Source organism: Macrosteles quadrilineatus, unplaced genomic scaffold, assembly GCF_028750875.1.
Source record: "Macrosteles quadrilineatus isolate MER2022 unplaced genomic scaffold, UCM_ALF_1.0 Scaffold_9__3_contigs__length_116548681, whole genome shotgun sequence".
Lineage (NCBI taxonomy): Eukaryota > Metazoa > Arthropoda > Insecta > Hemiptera > Cicadellidae > Macrosteles > Macrosteles quadrilineatus.
The window spans coordinates 49,163,779-49,189,306 of NW_026542602.1; the positions used below are offsets into that span (position 1 = coordinate 49,163,779).

Here is a 25,528-nt window from a genome sequence, read left to right on the forward strand (position 1 = left end):
GGTTTTTCTGTTGTATATTGGAACTGTCATAGGTTTTAAAGTAACGTAGGATCTTTGAACATTTCAAGGACTGTTATTGTAATACATTGGAGTTTCTAGGACCTTTTTGAGGTGGGTACGGGAGTCCTACCACGAAAGATTTGGTATTTTTGAACTGTTTGGTGACTTTCTAATGTAATTTTCAAGGTTTAGAACTGTGTTTAAAACCTCAGTTGCGTTTTTAGGACGAAATGAATGTTTGAACTATTTTTTCAGAGTCCATCAGAGGGCGTTTTAATCCCCCTCCCTTGGAACCACCTGAAATGTGATAATGATTGTTGCAAAGAAATCAAACGGAAAGTCGTCGCTATGCATCTACACTTCAAACGGTCAAACCTTACACGCCATGTGCTTATACCAGTAACAATAAAATCGAATACTTCAAACCCCAAAGATCCTCGAACAAACACTTTTCCTCAAACTATCCAACCAACCAAATTATACCCCAATACATCCCACCAATCATTCCAATACAATTTCACAGCCGATAATTCACAACTCGAATACATCTTGGAAAGAGCTCGGTGTCACGGGAAGCCAAAATAAATAAAGAAACCCACGCGAAAAGCATAAATCACATTAGCATTATTGCCGACCATAAATAACGCAATTTAATCCATACGAATTACGAAATAAATTACATTAACGATTAAAACCCGTGCGTCTCTCGTATAAATAACTCTGCTGGAATGTGTTGAATTGATGCATGTGGGTTTGCCGATGGATGGCAGCTGGGCATGCGAAGTGTAACGTATTAATTATGGCGGGTATCGCGTCATATAGCACGGACCAGTTGTGGGGAGGTGATGTAGGAGGGTCTGGGTAAGGTGTTTGGGTTTGTTTGTAGCTGATAGATATTTTACCATCTAGGAAAGTGATCGTCTAGAACATTGGAAATTTATCGCAATGAATTATTTGCATATTTATGCATAAGTGGTTTCGTTATTGTCGCTTTTTGAGAGAGCAACGCACTCCAAAACTTCAAGGTGCGTATTTTAAGCTGGATATGAATTCAATTAGGTTTATAATGTATTTAAATTAATATATAGCATTGTTACGGACTAAAATCAGCTGTTTCTTTGATTATAATGTATGTCCTCAATCAAAAACAGCTGCATCCAGTTTCAAACCATCAAAAATCCAAAATAGCTCATTCCCTTAGGGAAATTTGCTTAGAGATCTTCTCGCAGGATTGAACCAGCAACCTTTTGACAACTAAGCCACTACAACCACTCTAAAAAGCTTTGATACTATGTTTAGGTTTTTTTTGCCTTGTCCACTTTCCCCAAATCAATGACACATATCTTTAAACCATTGAGAACCTAATCGTTCAGGATCGAACCGTCGACCCTCTGGCTAACAGGCGAGCACAACCACTCAGCTACACTTAGTTGACCGATGTAGATACACAGAGCACCCCAACACAGGTGCGAGGGTGGGTAGGAAGTGATTCAGCCCCAATTGTGAGGGGGAGTGGGGTGCCCCTCGGGCGCTGATCTGCCCCTCGATGTTTTCACGCTTTACAAGCCCGAAACAAGCGTTTTAGCAGAGCATGTAGCCCTGGGCAGTCGACAACTAACCGGCCTTTGTGGAAAAGCCTAACATTTATAGGACAAAATGTTTGTGAAAACTGAAATCCGTTCTTTTTAACTTCAGATGAATTTGTAAAATTGTTAGTGGGTCCACCAACGATTGGTCTTATGTGATCGTTGGGATCCACAAATACGCAGTGAATGAATTTCAATTAAATTGCAAATTTTGCTCTCTAGTTATTTGATAAAAGTAAGCGTTGATTCGTAAAAGTACTTCGAAGCACATTTTGCAACCACGATACAAAATGTGCCTCTAATTGTTACCAGTTTTGGGGGGGAGCGAACTAAACAGTGGTACAGCGCGGGACTTCGGTCCCTGAGGTCCCGGGTTCAAATCCCGTCAAATCACCAATGGATTTTATCTAAGTGTTAATGCTACAACCTCTAGGTCTAGCCTGGAGTACCTAATGTGAAGAACAGTCCGAGGCACGTGCCTAGTGTCTAGCCTAGGACCAACCGGAATTGTTACTCATTTAAAAACCATTGTGAATAATGTTTAAAATATCCAAAACCCTACTTTGAACTTTTAAACCTCAATCGTCTCTTACTCGTGAATTACAGCTGTTTAAACTGACAAGTTAAAAGGATTCAACAGCCATATCCACGGGTCGCGACCCAGTCCACTTCGACATTTCCTCTGGAGTGGACCGGTGGAACGGTGGAACTGAACCACTCACTGATTGAAGACGTTTATGATTGGTCGAGATTTACGTCCGGTAACGCACCGGTCCAAGGTCCTTGATTCCGTCCAGGAAACATAACTCGGGAGGATGGGACCAGTTTGGAAAGCCGTAGGTGTGGCGGGGGACGAACAAATATTTGAATTCCGTAACACAATGGATTCGGTTTGAGTCTGTTTCGTCCTGAAGTGGCTTCTGAGTCTGATGAGAATGATAAACTTGATATTGACGAGCCTGCAACTATCATTTTATTGTTGAAAAAAGAATAAGATGCACAGAAGGGTTAAAATTTTGAAATTTAAAATTCACTATCGGCGGGATTTGAACACGATCTTTTAGGTAAGAAAATTCGCACCCTGACTTCAGACCACCCACACTCTATTGATGTCAATTTTTACTACGGATTGAAATCACTATCGAAAGATCAATTTTTTTGTTTCAGTGCAAAATTAACTGACAAATAAATTTGCAGTCTTTCTAAGTTTACGCGTGACACCCGAGAAGACTTAACAGCGCCCAATTAGCGTCGCCCCAAATCCATCCGAGATGCATAAATCAGGGAATATTTTTGGCCGCTGTATCGGACTCGGTTCATCACACTCATTAAATTCCCTTGACGCGGCGCCAATTCATAGAAAAATCGCGCATTCTAATTCCATCCTATTAAAACAGTATTGAGACACAAATCACCGTGCTCCAGTTATATGACCGGGTATATTTAGCCGAGGGAATTATGGGGTAATTTACGACTCGCTGAAAGAGCTGTTGGCACGACTGGATCTTTGTTATTGTCCAACATTTGACGTTTGAGGTTAGGTTTGGTAGTTTCAAGCTCTGTTAACCCGGACGTTGAGTGTAAATTTTACTCCACTTTTGACACCTCGAGACGACGAAGTTGGCTGGAGTTAGCTGCTCTGGGTGAAGATGGAGTTTTTGCATAGTGGAAAGGTATAGGATGCTGTAATTTGTTAGTGCAATGTACTAAATGTTTTTCTTGAAAAATAAGTAGGTGTGCCCTCCATATAAGTGTTTATCGTGTGTTTCTAAGAAAATGCTTCTTCATAATTTGGATATTATCAACTCCTTTTCTGGATGAAACTTGATAAACGAAAAACATTATGGAAAAAGGAAAACTAGATTAAGTGAAAGGTATTAAAAATCGTAATCTAACCTAATCCAACCTAGTTAGTGTCTAGAAAAGCACCGTTAACATAGTAACAGTTTAGTAGCTCTTAGTTAGAAGTTAAAAGTAAAATATCAAAACATAAATTTTTAACTGTGTGTTTCTTTTTCAGGAGGTGAGTTGAACCATTCGCAATCAGAGTTGACATGTGAGTCTAATTTTATAATAAATTTTCAAATTTCATCACATTATTCAAACTGTGATTAATAACTTTTAGTTTATGTACATAAAGGTGACATAAGTACAAATCAAAATGGCAATGTGTCCATCTAATTGTGGTACGCCTAACAAACAGTTCCTGTCTGTTTTGTCACTCTACATGATGATGTAAATGTATCAAGATCGTGGTAACATGCTCGTTTGCGTGACAATGCTGCCAACATTATGTTGTGAACAAACGCTGCATGACTACAGTGCCGATGACAGCTGTAGATGTGCCATAGATATATCGTTATAACGGGATAATCTCTTTATAGGTTAGGCAAGGACTAATTCAAAGGGTGTTTTTGTCAGAGTTCAGTACAACTATAGTCTGTATGATGGAAGCTGTCTCTTGACACTCCATCCTGTGACTTTCCCAGACCAATGGTTCAATCCCCAGATATAACTGGTCCATGATGTATGGACTTCATACATAGACCTGGTCAAGAGACAGGTTCCTTCATACATACTATTACTATACTTGTAGTTGGTATTCCCCCTGACATTTGAACTAAACGTTAAATTACTTTGGTTGAAAATCTGTCCATGATGTATGGAGTTCATACCTCTTGGACCCGGTCAAGAGACAGGTTCCTTCACACACACTATACTTGGTATATCCCTAACATTTGAACTAAACGTTAAACAGTTGAAAATCTATCCTCAAATAAGTGGGAAAGGTGTAACAAAATCGTTCATTCCCTGGTTTACCGGGAATCGTACACACTTATGAAACAATAATCATATAGGATGAGAAGTGTATCTGCAAAATTCCAAGTCCATTTACTATTTGTACTTAAGGGTAAGCTACAAGACAAATTTATTCCAAATTTCAGTAATATTTTCAAAGTATCCACAAATCAAATTTAGGAAAATATGATACTTCTAGTAAATTGTCTATAGAATTTTCATACAATAAGGTACGACATATTCAGTATGTTATCGTTTATTTTAAAGAATAGTTCACCCTATCGATGTTTGTATATCGGTCTTTCCGGTCACAAAAGCACAATCCAAAGAATAAAAACCAACTCTCAACGTTATTTTGTACATTAAAATAGACGAAATTCCATACAAATCGAAAAATCACTCACAATTCGCCCCTGAACATATCACACAAAACAGGTCCACATGTTTTGACGGACGCGGACACTTCACAGTTCCAGACAACTTCATACCAGCTGAGTTATCGAGTTGTCCGAAGGTCACAAGGTGCTTAACACTTTATATTACACACACATCAGCCGATCAGCATTCCACGGCCAAATCGCGGTGTTTTTATCTTTATTAGATTCCCGGTGTTTTTGCGCCGATATCACTCACAAGCCCCACCTCACTTGCAAGTTTTAACATTTTCTGGAATGGAAGGTGGTTGAAAAAGTGTGGCGACAGTGTGGACGGTAAATCACTCAGCGGGAAACTGTGCCCTTAGGTTTTAATGTTAACGGTTCTAATCCTAATCATCGATAATTTGGTAACTGATTGCAAAAAAATTAAGGTTGAAAGTTTTGAATCCTCTGCATTATAAGATGTACAAATTTTGGTTTATGAAAAATTGTTTACAAAACTGACATCGAAGCCCTACTGTGCCCTTTCACGTTATACAGTATTTCATATTGGAACACCATTCTTTAATTCCAATCATTGACTTTTGGACACTGACGTAGTAATCCACAAATCCCATATCCTATTCATGTCAATAGTTAAATTATAGCTTTCTAAAATTATATTTTCACCATTCGTTTTTGTTACTGATAGTTTTTGTGACATTAAAGTTGCTTTAGCAGACAATAGGTTTGTTTCAGCGACAGAATATGTGACAGAAGCTAGTAATTTACATCTTAAAACTCCGTCGAAACTCAATTTAATTGCTTTAATTTTCACTTTAAACCTGGCCACAACCACAACTGTAACACTTATGGAAGGATCTTCATCCACAGTCGTAGTTTCACCAATATGTCTACAACTGAAAGTTTCAACCACAATTTAACATGTTCTTTTGACCGAGAGTGGTAACTAGTTTTCCGGACGAGTGAACATTGTGGAACTATATAGTGAAACTAGTTACGGAGAAGGAACAGTGACGGAGAGCGGTGTGAAATCAAGTCCAAGTGAATAAAAGTGTGGCGTGCGACTGTGTCCAGTATAGCACCCGACACAGCCATAAAACACGTATTAATATCCTACCATAAATTTTACTTTACCTGTTCTCTGGCTCATTTTCCTTCTTATTCTCCACCGCCCACATATGGCGGTGCAAATACCTTGGAGAGTCTCGGGTTAAACTGTGGGGTTTAGCTTGAATTAGGTTATAGATCAGTAAGGTTTGCCAAGTAACAGATTATGGGAACACCTGAAGTATCTAGTAATTCATTTGGTTTGTTGTTTCGGTATTGTTTCGGATCCCTATTGAGATTCTATGAGTAATCTTCAGTATGTAAAATTTTCATTTTCACCGAAGGGTTTGACTGTAACAGATTTTAGAAAACATTTGTGATACCCAGTACACTACACTTAAACATTTTGTATACTTAGTTGGCTGGTTTAATTCGTTACTGCTTCCGTGTTTCTGCACACTTTCTTCCTCCTGTAAAGTTTAACTTTTTTATTTAAAAATTTTGAATATTTAATTTTGAAATAATTCTACATAATATCATTCCAATGGCTATTTTTAATTGATTAACCCCGTACTATTGTTATTTTACAAATACTTTCGAGGTAACCACCCATTTCATCATAAGAACAGAAACTTCACACTAAGAACTGTGATCCTTAATAAAGGAGGTAGCCCACATTCCCATAAACAATTCATAACTTAAAGATCCTCTTATTTAATGTATAATGAACTAAACTAACCATAATAAACATTGCAACCAACAGTATCGCACAGAAAATGTCTCAGGTATTTCTTTAAGGCACATCTGCAACTGTCTCAGTGTCCCTGTACACTGCAGGTAATGCATTAACAACATTAACTCAGGGGACATAAGAAGAGAGTGGGGAGGGGGAAATGTGTGTGAGGGAGAGAGAGAGAGAGAGAGAGAGAGAGAGAGAGAACACTACATAATTAGCGTCGCGTGACGACACGGGCCTCATGTGAACATGTGTCCACGCACCCGAGCACCACTGTGAACAGGCCGCTCGATATTGTTAGGGATTAGGGAAAAAGATTCCTTGGAATCGTAAGCTTGTAAAACTTGTAATGATCGTACAATATTTGAAAGCCTGTGCCAAATTATGCAGATACAGTAGAACCTCGAGCAAGTCACTCATGTGGAAAATCATTTTTTAGCATGGTTTGCAATGATATGTGATAGGAGGCGATACCAAATCAATGGTATTTGAAAATGACACCTGTTACCAAGGTAATTTGCTAAAGGGGTTCTGAAGTTAAACTGTTGTATATTACTCCCATTTGAAGCTATGATAAATGCTATCTGATGCTTTTTGGTTCGAAAATGTTCCCAGTTGTCCTCGACCAAAATGGTCATGACTAGAAACAGCTGATTTTCCATAGATCATCTTGCTTCATTCTACCATAGACAAAAAGGATTAAAGACTGTCAGTCGTGCAGTGGTTACCATGGTTACCATAGGTTCTGGCGCACAACGCTGGGAGCGCCGTGTAGTTAAGCGCGTAGGCATAGATAATATAACCTCTACTAGTAGGGGTTATATTATCTGTGGCATAGGCCGTAACATCATGGCGCTCCCAGCGGTGTGCGCCAGAACCTATGGTAACCACAGCATAGAAGACGGTCTATGTTTAATTCTCTTTGTCTATGATTCTACACAATCTTGCATTCCTATTTAGTACGATACTACTAATGTAGGTAGCGTTGGTGTGTGTATAAAGTAATTATAACAATGAAGTATAATCTTACAAATGAGTCACAATATCAATTGAAATTAAACATACTTTATGTTTCTTCGAAGCTTTAGTGATAAATATTTTCATAAAACACTTTCCGAAAAGCAACCAACATGAACTAGTTGAAAATATATTTCCACAAGTCACCTACTCACTACACACGAGTTGAAGTTGAAGCAGAAAGAAAAATGTCGAACAAATTAGTGGAGTCGAGACAAACGCAAGAACTATAAATTGGCGACACGTTCCAGTCCCACTCCGTTCTTATTTCCAATGCGGTTTTATGTAGATTGCGATCTTTGGCGGGAGTCCAAAACGGTCATTTTGCTCGGTACAAGCGCCTGGCCACTTTGTGCAGACGTTTTCATTAATCGATATTGTCCTGTTTGTTTTTCCGAGCATTTTCCAGTCGTTTCGAGTCTCTGAGTACAGTCTGTTTATTTCGTTGTGGATATTTATTGCAAGATGAAACAGTAACCATGTGTGTATTGAATCACTTTTAGAACCTCGATAACAAGACTCATGGGAAAATAAGTTTTATCAAGGTCGACTTCTTATCAAAGTTTGCATTAACATGATTAACCATAACCACTATTAGAACCTGGATATCAAGACTCTCATGGGGAAATAAGTTTTATCAAGGTCGACTTCTTATCGAGGTTTGCATTAACATGATTAACCATAACCACTTTTAGAACCTCGATAACAAGACTCTCATGGGGATTGGTTAGACTTATCAAGGTCGACTTCTTATCGAGGTTTGCATTAACATGTGATTATGGCTAAAATAAAATTTAGATTAGAAAATGACACTTGTACGGGGTGACTTGTTATCGAGGGTCTGGTTATCAAGGTTCCACTATTTTGAAGACACATCTGGAAGATCCTACACAGGTATATTATTCTGTAATTTGCATGATATATTGCTTTGGCCTACGTATTCTCATCTGATCTTAAAAAAAAACATTTACCAATTATTTCGATTATAATCAATCATTGAGATGGGGACGCCACCTTGGCGCGTTTAACCAAAATATAAGTGAACGAAGAGTGTAGAATGTTGTGAGATCTGTGTAGCTTTGTTACTTACTGAGATAAACTGTTACACTTTCTCTACAGAAATTCTCCGATTCAAAACAATTCTTTTTCTTAAATCACCACATAACGGTTTGACAAAACCAACCCGTATTATACAGGATGTTACAAGATGCATTCGGAAGCAGGATGAACCACTCAGGACCTAGATCAATAAGCAGAATATTCGGCAGAACAGCTCCGAGTGACACGTTACAGTCGCGGGGAAATCTTGAAAGCTTTTCCCGACAGAAAAACATTCGCCCGTAGATCGACTTGATTGACTTGCAAACAGGGAAACACTCGCTTGGGGAGGGGGGAGGGGTTCGCACGCCTCGGAAAAATGAGAAAGACTTTATATAACACGAAAAGAGTTTTCCATCTCGAGACGGGACCCTTCCAGCGCATTATGTTTTAAAAACACGGGGGTGTCTGTGTGTGCGCGTGTGTGCGTAATATTGATCGCTATTGAGATTGCCAGGGGAGTAAAAAAGGGAGGGCGAAGACGTTGCCATCTTAACAATTTTCATTTTTCCCGGGACAGGTAGACGGTGCTCTAATGAACTGCAATCATTATTGCCGAAAGGGTTGCAAGATCCCCCCCCTCCACCCCCCACAGCTGGTGAATCTTTTATTTTATCTTATTTCCATCAATGCTTCGTAGCGGGGTTTTGGTTGTGATTGTTGTTAAACATGGTGAAGAATTTCAAGGATAAGGTTTTTTAGATGCCAATATTTGCAATATTTTGTTTTACAATGTCAAACTGCACTTTACTGTTTTATTAACTTTTTGTGGGATAATGATAACAGGTAGAGTTTAAGAACACTTGTATTTTTAATGATTTAGGCGTTTTTTCTCCGCTTGGTAGACGATTAAATTCATATTTGCTTATGGTAATGGTGAATACATTAAACAGCTCTTTAAGTACTGGTGTCTAATAATAATTTAAGCCTGAGAACCAATCCTACGAAACAAAGACCTTTTTAAACAACCTCATTTAAAATAACTAACACTAATACAATGTATGTCATGGTAGGCACTACTAAAAATCCTTTGCACCTTACACATTATATTACATTAACTAGTTTAAACAATAGTTAGCAACTTGTACTACCAACTGGCAACTGTGCTGAGAAAAATTTATTGTACTTTAAACAAACAACGAGAGACATAAGATCTCTCCCCCTCTCTCTCACTCTTTTCCACCCCTACACGCTCACTGTCTAACAGGAAGGAAAACGGGTGTTGACGATAACTTTGTGTTTTTACAGTTACATGTCGCTACGGTGCTTTTTATTGATTAGCCAAGACAAACAGAACTTGCTATAGTTGGGTAGAAGCTTTGTTGCCCATGGTCGGATTGTAAACAACTACACGCTAATTTATACAAATTAAACCGGACGACTCGGACCGGACAGAAAACAAATCGTCCGATCTTGGGACTAATCGAGGCCGATCATCGGACTCTTTGTTTCAATCTTGATTTCCTTTTGGAAATTTAGAGATTCCAGTAGCAGGGAAATTTTACGTTTCTACTAATCGCAAAGATTATTGGAAACCATTTCCAATCCGCACAAAAAAAAACTCTGACAGTCTTGTTACTTTAGATATTTCTAATTGATTTCTCATTTTGAGATGTTTGTTTTGTATATGTTTCGTATCCGAACAATTTAAGTGCGATAGAATCTACTAATGTTTTCTTTCCCGTGTGTACTTTATTGTGAGAAAAACGTGGAAAAGTAGTATTTATTCACAAAACTTTATTTGATCGTAATAGTTTCTTGGGTGTGTTTAACATTGGCATTTTCCATTTTTTTTTTTTTTTTACGGCCTAAACCATGGTTTCTTGTGTTTGACGTAGACGTTTTGTCAGCATCATTAATTAATAGCCCATTGAAGAACCGTTTTGAGTTTTTTTATTGTAAAAGAAGTAAATTTACTAAAAATAAATATGAGATATCAACTCATCGGGCAATACAAAACATAAAAACACCTTAAAATGATTTTCAATGGTAGAGCGTGGGATTTCGGTTCCTAGGGCACCGGGTTCAAATCTTGCCTATCACCAAAGAATTTTATATAATTCATAATTCCGTGACCTCCTCTATAGCCTCAAGTAATGTGCAAAGAATCCAAGCTGGAAGCTAGAGGATCAAAAAAAGAAAATTGTGAAGCGACTACGCATCAATGAGAAACTACTAGGAAGTTACTAAACTTATAATTATAATTTGACCACTAAAGATAGTTCCCGCTTTGTCTCCATCATATTAGAACTTCCTCAATTTACTATTTGCATCCGACCACAAGATTATAGCAATCAGATTCTAATATTTGTTTAAATACGAACGAGAAGCAATCTTTCAAACGACTCGCCTCAGGTGAAGTCGGGTGATCAAGGAGTTTTTAACGAGTAATAACGTTGATTATAGGTCGCTAATTTTTTTTATCCTCTGAATTCCCCTTCTGAGCGTCGGATAGCTGTTAATTGCCACCCCTTGACAAACGGGGTAATTTCCTTTCATTTGTTACTTCGTCGATGGGAAGTTTAATGAGGTAAGGCGGTGTTAAGTCTTCAACCCACCTGGCCAACTTAGGCTTACTTCATACAAATTGGCCTCTTAATACCGGCCAACTTTTAATTGCATTAGGGTGACAAATTTGTTGAGTATTTAAAAATTAATTGTTTTTTCGGTAAATTTTGTAAAGTTAACTGTTGGATAAATCGTTGGTGCGATTGTTTAGTTATGTTCTTAGGTATGGATAGATAAACCGTGTACTGGTTTATAGAAGGGATATTACTTTCTAATGACATTCTTGAAAATACATAGTAAAAAAGTATAAAGTACAATATTTGTTGTACATATATATTTTTATAAACCTAAACTAGATATTGTCACCCATCCACGTGTATAAAGACTAGGAGCCACTATAGTATGTATGATATAACTTGTCCGACTGACCCTCTAGTTACTTGGGAACTGTCTAAAGGTTTCAAGCTCAAGTTAGTCCTAGGTAGACGGTCAGGAGACACGTTCCAACATACAGACTATAGCTGAATCCCGTATATAGCTGGCTCTAGTGAAGTAAAAAATATTGTTGAGGTCGTCAAAATCTTGGAAACTTACTTTCCCGTTTAGTAATAAAATTAAGCGAAACCAGGTCTAATTATTTAGAAAACATAAAAAATCAACTTAGAAAAGCACTATTAGTTCCCGAGGAAACCAATGTACGAGTAAAATATAAATCAAGAAATCTAGGAGTAAAGACCATTTGATTTAGATTTTCCTAAAGTGGATTAGACGAGGTAAATTATAAAATGTAAATTCAAAGCTAATTTTTTGTATCACACCGCACCTCTGTCCCACATCCCACAACTCTAGAACCATAGAACCACTCTGGAACCACAGAACCACTCCTGCCCGTTTTACAACGTCCATCTACTAATTAGCACTGTTCTGGGACGCTTTTATACCTTTGTAAATTCTTTGATGGTGTTGAAATCTCTTTGTCTCCACCGAGAGATATTGTTGAACAGACTTTCGAAATTTGTGTGAACCCCTCAAAATCTGTAGTCAATCTATGTAAAATTATTGACTTAAGTATTCAAATTTGTTTACAAAGCATTAGAGTTTCGAATTAAAAATTAAATTAACTTAAACATTTAAATGAAATAAGTATACGATTGAATAAAAAGCCGCATTGAATTAGTTTTTCATCCATTGCTTCATAGATTATCCTTAAATGATATGGGTCTACAAGGTGTGTCAAAAAATTGGAGTGCTTAAAGACTGATTTAATCCTTGAACTTAATTTGTAGAGTGAAACCTATAGTGAAATAATTTATTTACACATAAAATTTAACATATAATGTGCATTTGGTATACAGTAGTACATTCCATTCTAGTCTCTTAGACAAAAAAATTACACATATGTCTTTAAAATTTTAGTTTGTGGACTTTTCTACGCCAAGTGTTTTAACCACACCACTTTTCGGTAAGTAAGAAAACTCCTCCAGTTCTCAAGTGATTACAATTTACCTTACCCCTCTAGCCTTGAAAACAAAATAAGTTTCCTTATCTCCCGAAACTTAGTATTGTTTAAACAATTCCCATAGGAATAGTCCAAAATATTCAGTTATCCGTCGCAAATATTAACTTTAAAAACACAATATTATGTTCGAATACATTTTTTGCCCAAAAAACTAATCCATGTCTCAGACACAGTAAAATTCTAAATCCTCGTAATAAATTTAGTAGGTAAAAACATTTAATTAAATCGACCCACAGTTGTACAAAGCCCAATATTTTAAGCTGCGAGACGATTTCTGACGCACGTCAAAACGCCGGCGTGTGATACCAGTTTTTGTCATCTTCAACCGGTTTGTTAATAGGCTCCAGTGTTAGAATCCCGAGCCTGTTTTACACGGGCATGTAAATTACGTAATGTAATTATTGGGCGACAGTTAATCCGGTCGTTCTGTGAACCATCACGGGTTACAATGTGGGTTGTTGGTTTTAGGAAAATTTGTGGAACGATTTTTGATAAGATATTTGGTTTTTGGGTTTTAAATAATAGTTTTTTTCATCAAACGTTAGATTCTAAACCGCTTTTGTAATCACTAGGTCCGGTTCAGTGACAGTTCAAGTAAAAAAGTATTACTACCAATACCAATATAAATACTTGCAGCTACTACAATAGTAACAGATTTTGTGTAACTACCAGTATCCGTTTTGATACTAGTAACATCATCAGCATTACTGACTATACCATTCAGTACAAGTATCAATACCTGTTTGTACCCGTATCAGCATTACCAGTGCCAGTAAAAGAATCTATACATCATACCTGTACCAGTATAAGATTAAAGTTTATCATCACTACCCAAGTATCGATTCCAGTATCAGCATCACTATCACTGCCGATACCAGTACCAATACAAATATAAATACTCGTACCAGTATAAGATTTAGTGTATCACTACCAGTGCCAAGTATCGATTCCAGTATCAGTATCACTATCACTGCCCATACCAATCCAAGTACAAATATTAATATTGATACCAGCATAAGATTTAGTGTATCACTACCACTGCCAAGTATCGATCCAGTATCAGTATCACTATCACTGGCCATACAAATACCAGTACAAATATTAATATTCATACCAGTATCCGATTTAGTATCACTAACAAAATCACTGCCGATACCAGTACCAATACAAATATAAATCTCGTACCAGTATCATATTTAGTATCACTACCAGTACCAGTATATTCGTATTCGAGAATCAGTACTTATACCTATACCAGTGTCCAGTACCAGTATCACTTACCAGTACTCTACCAGTACCAGTATCTCTACCAGTACCAGTATCACTACCAGAACCAGAACCAGTATCAATTCCAGTATCAACACCGGATCACCGATCTCAGCCAGTCATTCATTACCGTATCGATCGACTTGCTCATGCGTTCTCTCAGATCAGTTTTTTCATCCCTCGTGCGGGGTAAATCCCCTTGTTTTATTCATTTCCACCCCGCTGCCGCACCCTCGCTTCGGGTGTTTTTTCGATACTCGGATTCCCTAGTTAGTCGTCCGATAACGTCGAACAAAAGGGACAAGAAATTGTCCCCAGTCCACCTCGGCGAAATCTGCATCTTAAAACTCCTGATTACACTCTCGGAATTAAAATATCAGTTTCTCCCTTGTTTGATTGTTTGCCACGGAGCAATTACGGGTTTCTCCTTGGATCTCGCTGACGAGAAAAACATAATCACCGATCTTAGGGTTGAAAACTTGGGGTGGTTATTTACCTGTGGGTTGATTTTCCTGCAAAGGGGCCGAGATTCGATAAATGTGGTTTTCAAGCATAAACAGAGTGCATTAATTTGTATGGCTTACAACAAGTTTATCCTTGAAAACTTTCATTGATCATGGTTAAGCAAATTATAGAATCTTATAGAGGTTGGTCACTGGAAAAATATTTTTCTCCGTCCTTTTGCAAAGACGATCTTGATAGGAAAATGCACACATTCTCACACCAATTTTAGAACAGAAACTGTATGGAATATAAACATAAATAAATTACATCACTGGCCCGGCAGCAAACTGTCAAAATACGTACAGACCAGCTGTTACGGCTATAGACGCTGGTATAGACATTCGGGCCTGTGACGTCATTTGTTTGTGTTTATGACCCATACCGTTCATGTTCTAATGTTCGTGCACTCTAACATAGTATGCAAAACAATTCTAGATCTTCAAGTAACATATAAGTATCTGTTCTGCCACGGCTCCTCGCAGTCGAGTTGTTTATTTCGGTCCGGCTAAAAGCAGTGTTTTAATTACCGCACTAATGAGCTAAGCTGAAACAGTCATCGTTTTACTGGGGAATAAAAATTGTATAAATAGACCTGTTAATCTCCAGCGGCGACTTGGACGACGTTCAAGCGGAGACTATTTTTGATTAATTTTCCCTGTTAATCAGCTGGGACCGGTATTTCGGCGAATCGCGAGTCAATTTGTTCTCCGTCGCCTTGTCCGCTAATTTCTGACGTAGGAGCAGACGACATGCGAACCCTCTTAGTGGCAAGATAATACCCGGACCTGCAGTAATGCCTGGAGCTGATCACCAGGGTCCTGGCTAATGAAAAGCAAAGGTCATCATGAGCGTTATCATTGTTATCTTAGTGGTTTAGGAGGGTAAGAGCAAAGAGGTGCGTCGTATGCTATTTTGATAGTCATGACCCTGATGAACAAAAATAGATGCAAAATAGGTATTGTATAGAGAAATAGGTAAACTGGCTGGGTAGCCGAGTGGTAATAGTGCTCACCTCACAGTCCAAAAGTCACCGGTTCGATCCTAAAAAAGTTAGCTTTTTGATAGTTCAAAAATGGACCCAGCTGTTCCTGATCATTGGGCTTTAAATGATAGTGACTGATGAAACAGCTGATCTTAGTCAGTAACAAAGCTACACAGATCCTCTCACACAATTCTACACTCATCCTTTACAATTATTATTGGGGTTAAATACGTACCCAGATGGTGTCCACATCGCAATGATTGATTACAAATGATTGATAATCTGTTTGTTTACTTACTGTCTCTGTAGGAATTTTGATTAAGGCAAAATAATTCGAAACATAAATGTGTGTTGACAATTGATTAGACGTACGTTTGGTAGCAATTTGTAAGAAAACTTAGAAAATCCTCTTAAGAGTAAATTAGTTTTCTACGATCACATTCGTAGGACCTTGACTTCTATTGGGAACAGTTCAAACTCAACCTTAAGAATTCTTTACGTCGCACGCTTTCAAACCACATCATTATCGGAAATTCTAAACAAATCTGAACCATTTAACTTGTCCATCCCATTACACATTTTTATTTAGACCTCATTAGAAGCGTTTTAATTACACTTCCCTTCAGCCGCAGTTCATTAAACGGATTTCTTTGCCTTGATGTTTGACTTGGAGACGTGGCGGGGAATTAATTTTCTTCAATTAAAAAGTCTCCCGACGGTGGCTCGGTAAATATTATCTTAGCGGGAAAAGACCGGGGCGAGCGACGGGATTGTCTAGTGGGATTTAACAATCTCAAGCGTTTTCCCCGGAAAAACTCGACCGAGCAATTAAAAATCGCCAGATCTCATCAGTCGGCGATAATTATGACTGAGATAAGATTTTTAAAGTCGGCGCTGCCGGGGCAGACGTAATTACTTGTCATTATTACAAGATGGAAAAACGTAATTATTCATATCCGCGGGCTATATTGAGAATCAAATTAAGAATCTGTCACTGAAATTAATTGCGGTCTTAGGGTAATTATTCGAGACTGACGTTTTTCTTTCTTCTGAGTCGAGTTTTTCTTGCTGAGGTTTCTGCTGTGAATTGAACTGAGTGGAATTATGCGGGTTGCGAATGTCTAGGTTGGAATTGATACAAATAAATATATGTGAAGGATTGTATACATTATAGCTTCCTTATAGAAAATTGTCGTTAGTGCTTGACTTATTGACCATGGGGTGGTTTTCTATGATGTAAATTATGTTTTTGACAAACTGCTAATACAACTTACAATTAATGAAAAAATCACTTGGAAAATAAAGAAAAACTCTGCCCTTCAGTCAATAATTTAAAAAAAATCTAAGAAAATAATGGGTAAATTAATACAAAAACTAACTGTATAACTTATGTCTTTTTGCATGATCATGCTCAAATTATGATTATATTCCATTTAGTTTGTATATTTTCAGTTAATAAAAGATTTTTCACACATTTTTGCTGTATATATGTGTTATAAAACTGTATATCAATCTGATGGTTTACCTATGATACTAAAAAACTATAAAACTGGAAATAATTAAGTTTATAGTCATGTACGTTACATTAAATTTCCAACCCCTAAGAGATTCTGAATATCGAAAATAGACTTGACATCCAAAAATAATATTTTAAAAACTAAAAAAGCGAAAGGAAATGAAGAATTGTTGTTTTATAATAGAAAAGATCCACACTAGTGTCTCCTTAACATATCTAGCGGTGAAACTCCCCACAAACAAGGTCCGACAACATACTCTCTCACTCTCTCTCTCCCCCCCCCCCTACCACCCCACTTCACGGATTAATCTAGCTCTGTTTTATCCAGCATCAATTAAGGGAATGGACCTTTCGTCTTAGGTTGGGTGGAAACATGGATTTTACATGGACACATTGAACACTCCGCCTAAGTGCTCGAGCCTCTGAGCGCGTTAGACGTCTTCTGAAAAATGGTAGTAATAAATTCGACACGACGCTCTGCCTCGAGCCATGGTTTAATCATTCTTGAATGATTTAACATTTGTTATGTTCTTCATTAGCCCATATTTCCCTCCGAGTGCTGCGCCATTTATACATTAATCGTGTTTTGTTTTGTTGGGTAGAAGTGGTTCTGATGGAGAAAGTGAGAAGGTAAATTACAACGTGTTGAGAAGTAACTATATTTTGTTTTAGCGGATTTCGCTATAGGAAATAAGCTATGATTGTGGGTCACGTGGGAAGACCTAGACCCGGGACCGCTTTAATTTTTATTTTGGTGTTCCCATAGGCCAAAAACACCATTCGTTCAAATTCATATATGGGAATAAAACTAAAATGTTAAATTAAATATTTCAGTGGAAACACATAGAAATCAGCAGAATTGCTGTAGCAGGAGTATTTTCATTTCCTAGTGTTAGGTGAATTATGTGAATAGATGAAAATGGAGTTTAAACATACTCGATACAGGTACTGATATGGTTTTGTGATGTTGATTACTTGCATACGTTTAGGGTGTGTACAATAGGATGCCATAACATTTATTTTTTTCAACAATAATTTTAACATCTTCACTTTTTATAATTAATTATAATCAACCATCGTGTGAGTCATTCCTCCCCACAGTGTTGTATCACCATGCACGCACCGTACAAGGAAGGCCAAAGAGTCCGCCATGTTTTTAGTTAATTATTATTGTCACCGTCCCGATATATCGACACCATTAAGCGGCAAGTCGGGTTAATTGCGCGCCTTTTTGCCAGCTTTTTCCCGCCGTAATTACGTCCTCAGCTTCTCTCTTTGTGGCTCGGTTTGTAAGAAACCGTTTCGCCAGACGTGTCGGATCGTCCGGTGCTCGTGCGACTGTACGTCATCGGTTTTGTCGTCTTTGATTCACTTTTTCTCCGCATTCGGACGTCTTTGGAACGCGTTAGTTGGTCGAGCTATTAATTAGATCTCGGTCTCGTGTATTGTCTTGCACGCGCTTGTTAGTAGAACTGTAAATGAACGAGGGAAAGTTTTTTGGAAAAAGAATTAGGTACTTTCGGATTATACCACACCTAAATTGGTAAAATAAAACCATTAGGTTAGGTTGGATTAGTTTAGGTTAGGTTATGTTAGGTTAGGTTAGGTTAGTTTAGGTTAGGTTAGGTTAGGTTAGGTTATGTTATGTTAGGTTAGGTTGGATTAGTTTAGGTTAGGCTGTTAGGTTAGATTAGTTTTGGTTTTTTTATGTTAGGTTAGGTTAGATTAGTTTAGGTTAAACCCTCTTGTTCCGTATTCAAGCATCTACGCAACCTAGGTGAATCCAGACTTCATTCATATTTTGTTCTGACCCTTGCCCTGTCACGTGACGTCTGGCAATTCCCCCCATTCCTCATGTACTCTTCAACCCGGCATCATGTTCTCGCCATTTTCCCTAGTTTTGTATTATAATATTCCCCTACTCTATTTGTGGCATATAAATTGAACTTATATTATCGTATGTTTATCTTATGTATTTATTTGTGACACACCTAACAAAAAAGTGAACTGAATAGTTAAAAACTGTATTCAAACTGTTCTTGGTGCAACTACCGGTCGCGTACGCGAAAGCTGGCCAGCAAACATCAAGTGCGTCAACGGTCTACTAGACATCACTTCAGTAAAAAGGAAGGTACCAAATCACATTTCTTCCTATTTAAAAGTTTATTATTTTGTGCTCACAGTGTGTCTCTAAAGCTGATCTTAACATAATATATCTCACATCCCTCATTTTTTATACAGTCCACCATATCGAAGTTTACCCCCCATTCGCTGGTCCTTCGAGCCGGATTACATTTGCCAATTAAAATATAATTGCTACAGTACAATAATTTATTTCTCAAATGAATGTTTATGATCAGTGTCACATCCCTAACTGGTAATATTTTGTCTTGTGAAACATTATTACGAACAATTTTATTGTCCATTCCTGTTTCATACCAGACAATTATTTTCATGTTCAATTTTGTCACTGCCACCTAAATCACGTCACGTCAAGTTAGGCCTACCTAGTTTGTCTTGAAATAAATCAAGCGTAGAAAATTTGTAGGATTGAATATTTATTCACATCTCATCCATAAAATCCTTTTAAATAATAAGGTCTCACAATCAATTCAGTCTTATTATTTGGGTTTATAAATAAAATTGCAAAGTTAGTTAGTAGTTATTTCCCTGAAATATTCTATCCCATTGTCCGCCATTTTGCAACAACGTTCTGTCCTTTGCGATACACCTTGGTAGTTGGTAGTTCTCAACTTCGCCAACAGATCGCTCTGCGCTACATGGCAACCAATAACCTGCAAGATTAGTGAAACGGTGGAACTGAGGACGAACCAATCACCTGTCTGCTATTAAACTGAAAACTCAACTCATCAAAACTCTGTTCATCTACATCAGCTGTTTGTTTAAATATAACCCGATATTGAATTGAAACATATCAACATAACCTGCAAGTTTGTTTATGTTGTTGAAAAATGAAGACATTATTTATTTAATCAAATACTAATTGATAAGGGTCCTGAACTGGAGAAAACTGGTAATTATTGTTATTGCTATACTCTCTTTATTCATTAACTTATTGTAAATATTATTGTCAACAGAGATTATTGGTGATAATAACAAATTGATAATTGACTTCACTTTACTATTGAAGTTGAATTGCAAATTGATTTATGCACTTCAGTAGGCCTAGATTTATGAGATCATTATTAATTTAAGATATTGGGCTATTTTATGAAAACTCATCTATTCTTGTTGTGTGTTATTTAATTTGTTTGTTCATGATGAGATTCACTACCCTACAAAGAAAAGCAAAACTTGTTAAAAACAGGTTTCAGAAAATAAATAAATATTTGTCAAACCAACTTCCTCGAACTGAAGGTCAAGAATTGACTCCTGCTAATATACAGCGTTTACACAATTATAATGAGGAGGTCAGAGATCTATTTACTGACTTTAAAACTTTATTTAATAGAGTTGTGACTGATGACCCTGCTTCTGATTGTGATGAGGAGGAATCATTTTCAATGCATGATGAACTTTCTGACTTGTATGTAGCCCTTATAAGTGACATTAAAGTTCTTTTGCCAGTTGAACCTGTTGTAACACCTACTCCACCTCCAGCTTCTCTGCGCCTGCCTAAATTTGAGTTGCCTAAATTTAGTGGTAACTATGAAGAGTGGGTTAGTTTCTATAATATTTTTGAAGCCTCTGTCAATGCGAATAATTCTGTCTCCCCAGTGAATAAGTTTCAGTATTTGCTTAGTGCCCTGAGTGGTGAGCCCTTAGACTTGGTTAAGAGTCTTAATATTACTCCTGAAAACTATGTGGTAGCCCTTCGACTTCTCAAGGATCGCTATGAAAACAAGAGACGTATTGTCACTCAGCTTGTTACAAAAATTCTGGATTTGTCGCCTATTACTAGTGGTTCGCTTAAGAGCTTACAATCATTTCTCACTGTATATAAGGAAAATACTCAAGCCTTGAAAAACTTAAATCATGACATTACAACTGAAAACACCCTGTTAGTCTTAACACTTTTAAAGAAGATCCCAGCTGATATTAGAAAATCTTTTGAAGACTCTCGCGCCTTAAACAATGAGATCCCTCTTGTTAATGATTTAATGACCTTTCTTGAAATGGAATTCAAACGTTTAGAAGGTGCTAGTATTTGTCTCAGTTCACCATCTACCTCAAAGTATTCCACTGGCCTAAAGTGTCCTACAAACATAACTAGGCCTAATAAGTTTACGCGTGAAAGTAAGCCACATTTCACCAACCATACAAAAACTGCTCTTGTCGCCACAACCAACTCTTGTAGATTTTGTCAAGCTGCAGATCACAACATATACAAGTGTCAAGCTTTCCTAGCTAGAAGTGTGAGTGAAAGATCTGAGTTTATTCGCAAGAATAGGATTTGTACAAACTGCCTCGGTTATCTTCATAACACAATCAACTGCCCCTCAAGTAAAGTGTGTCAGATTTGCTCCAAACATCACCATACTCTATTGCATGAGCCCACACGTAGTTCACTTCAGTCACAGTCAAGCTATCAAACTAAGCTGTCTCCTCAAAATAAGACCTACACACCTAATTCATCTTCAAAGAATACAACAACTATTAATCCTACTGCTTCTACAAACGTTAACGCTTTTGTAGGATTGTCTAGTCAACTCAATCCAACTAAAACCACAATCCTTCTTGGTACATGTTTAGTTCATGTCTCTTCACAACATGGTCAACATACTGTACTCCGTGCTGTGCTCGACTCCGCTGCCCAACTTACCCTTATATCAGAGAAAGCTATTCAACTCATCAACGCCCCACGTACTCGACTCCATGATGAAATAAAAGGAATCTCTGGTGCAGTTATTAATTCTAGAGGTATCGTACATGTCAACATGTCTGCGATCAATGGAAATCCTTTGGCTAAAAACCATCCTTGTATGGTTTTGAGTAGTATCACATCACCCCTGCCTCAGATACCAGTTTCACACCAGGTTAAGGAATCTTTGAAACATTTTATCCTAGCCGATCCCTGTTTCGATCAGCCTGGAGAGATAGATTTACTTATCGGTGCAGACTTATTTGCCCTAACCCTCACAGGCGAACAGCATAGATTAGGACAAAATTTACCTCAAGCTCTTGGAACCATTTTTGGTTTTGTTGTGATGGGCCTCGCTCCTGTAGCCTCGGTAGCAGGAAACTCATCAAACACATTTCCCATCTCACTCTTGACAACTCATGATTTGGATCTTCATAATTCACTTCAAAAATTCTGGACGCTAGAAGAACCCCCAATACGGATCAAGGCTCAGACTGAGGAAGATACCCTCTGTTTACAACATTTTGAAAACACCCATAGACGTGATGACTCAGGTCGTTACATAATCGAGCTGCCCAAGAAACCAAATCATTCCCCTCTTGGTGAATCTTGTACCAAAGCACAATTGAGACTTAGCTCGATGGAAAGGAAATTCTCTAATCAACCCGAGTTACAAAGGCTCTATTCTGAATTTATGGATGACTACATTGAATCAGGTCATATGACTATTTGTAAAGAACCTCCTACCTCTGAATACTATTATTTGCCTCACCACGGTGTCTTCAAGGAGAATCCCCCGAATTCAAAAATACGTGTTGTTTTTGACGGCAGCGCTAAAACTACTAATGGCATATCATTGAACGACATTCTCATGCCTGGTCCCAAACTTCAAAATGATATCAGTGATGTTTTATTGTATTTTAGATGTCATAAAATTGTATTCACCTGTGACATACGTCAAATGTATCGTCAGATCTTGGTTTCTGATAAGGACAAAAGTTATCAAATGATATACTGGCGTGCTAGTCCAGATGATCCACTCCAAACGTACAAACTCAATACAGTTACATATGGGCTTAATTGTTCCCCTTTTATTGCAATCAAAACCTTGCACCAGCTAGTTTTGGACGAAGGTCAACCATACCCACAAGCTTCTGATATCTTGACCAAGTCTATCTTCTATGATGATATAATAGCTGGAGCTGAAGATCTTGATAAAGCTATGTCAGCTCAAAATGAACTGAAAACATTGCTGTCTAAAGGCGGTTTTGAACTCCGTAAGTGGATCAGTAATGCACCCCAACTCTTGGATCAGATTCCAGTCGAACACAAAGAATCACCAGTGGAGTTGACTGATGGTAGTGAGGCCTTCTACAGTGTATTGGGTTTAAGATGGACCCCAGAGACAGACATGCTCTCATACAAAGTAAAGAATGTTGAAGTAGGCCACTTGCTAACCAAGAGAATGATTCTCTCAACAATCGCTAAACTCTATGATCTCCCAGGATTTCTCACACCTGTAATATTTTGGGCTAAAACACTCATTCAATATCTTTGGACCACAGGTCTAAAATGGGATGATCCAATTAAAGATGAGATAAGAACAAAATGGATTTCCTTTTTAGAAGAACTACCCGTGATCCAAAACCTAAGGATCCCACGTTACATCTTTACCTCAACTCATAAGCTTGCAGAACTTCATGGTTTCAGCGATGCTTCGGAGAAAGGATATGCTGCAGTAGTCTACCTCCGTGTGATCAACTTATCGAATGATGTTAAAATTAATCTGATAATGGCCAAATCTAAAGTCGCCCCACTAAAAAGAGTATCTCTGCCTCGTCTCGAACTGTGCGGTGCTCACCTACTTGGAAAGCTCCTGCAATACTGTTCAAATCTTCTTTCGTCCCACATTAAGATTGACTCGATGTATGCATGGTGTGACTCTACCATTGTTCTTACATGGATACGCACTCACCCCTATCGCTTAAAAGTTTATGTGGCCAACCGTGTCTCAGAACTACAAGAATTAATTTCTCCTGAATCATGGCATTACGTCAAGTCCCTAGACAACCCAGCAGATTGTGCAACCCGAGGACTCTCCCCATCTCAACTCTTAAGCCACCAATTGTGGTGGAAGGGACCTGAATGGTTATACTTGTCATCAGATCTTTGGCCAAAGCCCGAATTCAGTTTAATCACTGATCAAGACACTCTTGAAGTCAAACCAAATCCCTTGAATGTCCTAGTTAACGTTGAAAAGTTAGAAAATTACAGATTTGATTTACTTGAAAAATTCTCATGCTTTAGAAAACTTGTAAATGTCACTGCTTATGTTCTACGATTCATCCATAATATTTGTGGGAACGCCCGACTAGCTGGACAACTTAGTTATAAAGAGATCTCTTCTGCTAAAATGAATCTCTTCAAACTCATTCAAATTTCATCTTTCAAGGATGACATCACAGCTCTGAAAAAGGGCACTCAGTGCAGCTTAAGACTGGCTCGGTTATCACCTTACATTGACGATAACGGTTTGGTAAGAGTAGGCGGTAGGTTGAAACATTCAAACCTTACTCAAGATGCCAAATACCCAATCCTGTTACCTAAATCTCATAATGTTGTAAAACTGTTGGTCATGCACTATCATCTCAAATATTTACACGCAGGCCCTCAGTTGCTGCAATCGATCCTCACTCAAGAAGTATGGATATTATCTGCTCGTAGTGTAATCAGATCTGTAATCTTTAAATGTCAAAGATGTTTTAAGTTGAAACCTACAAATCAACCTCCACTTATGGGAGACTTACCCGAAACTCGACTACGGCCTGTAAGACCATTCTATCATACTGGCATGGATTATAGCGGTCACTTTGAAGTGAAAGTACACACCACTAGGAATTCTCAAAAGCTCAAGTCATACCTCTGCCTATTTGTTTGCTTTACCACAAAAGCGGTGCACTTGGAAGTTGTAACTGATCTCTCAGTGGACTCATTCATTGCTGCTCTTAAAAGATTTGTTTCTCGTCGTGGACTTTGTGCTCACCTATACTCTGATTGTGGAACGAACTATGTCGGTGCCTCCAAGCAACTGAATAAGACCTTCCAGAATTTCATTGATGAAAGGAATACTCAAGATGCTCTCACTAACTTCGCCCTCGATCATTCAATTAATTTTCATTTCCAACCACCAGCCGCGCCTCACCAAGGAGGCCTTTGGGAGAGTGCCATAAAGAGCTCAAAGTACCATCTCAAGAGAGTAATTGGAGATCAAATTCTAACACTAATGGAGCTGATAACTCTTGTCACGCAGGTGGAAGCAGTATTGAACTCTCGTCCACTAACAGCTCTATCAGCAGATCCATCTGACATCACAGCACTCACCCCAGGTCATTTTCTCATCGGGACATCTCTTGTTGCAGTACCTGAAGTAAATGTATCCGATATTCCTGACAATCGACTAAAGCATTGGCAAACAGTTCAGGCTCTACATCAACGCTTCTGGAGAAGGTGGCACCAAGAGTATTTGCACCAGCTTCAACAAAGGAAAAAGTGGATAAAGCCAAACAAGAATCTTGAAGTAGGCGATTTAGTCATTATCCATGACCCAAAAACACCACCACTTCTCTGGCCTCTTGGTCGCATTGTGAAGACATCACCTGGAGCAGATGGCATCGTTCGAGTTGTCTCCATCAAGACTTCGAGAGGAATCTTCTGTCGCCCTGCTACCAAGGTGTACCCGCTCCCCTAA

At 38.1% G+C, this 25,528-nt stretch overlaps 1 protein-coding gene across 1 annotated transcript; it reads left to right on the forward strand.

Moving 5' to 3' along the window:
• The first annotated feature begins 799 nt into the window (after positions 1 to 799).
• On the forward strand, positions 800 to 25,528 carry LOC129003426 (uncharacterized). Its single transcript, XM_054431718.1, has 4 exons — positions 800 to 861; positions 3,607 to 3,609; positions 20,431 to 20,621; positions 21,615 to 25,528. The coding sequence occupies exons 1-4, from the start codon at positions 800 to 802 to the stop codon at positions 25,526 to 25,528; spliced, it is 4,170 nt and encodes a 1,389-aa protein (XP_054287693.1).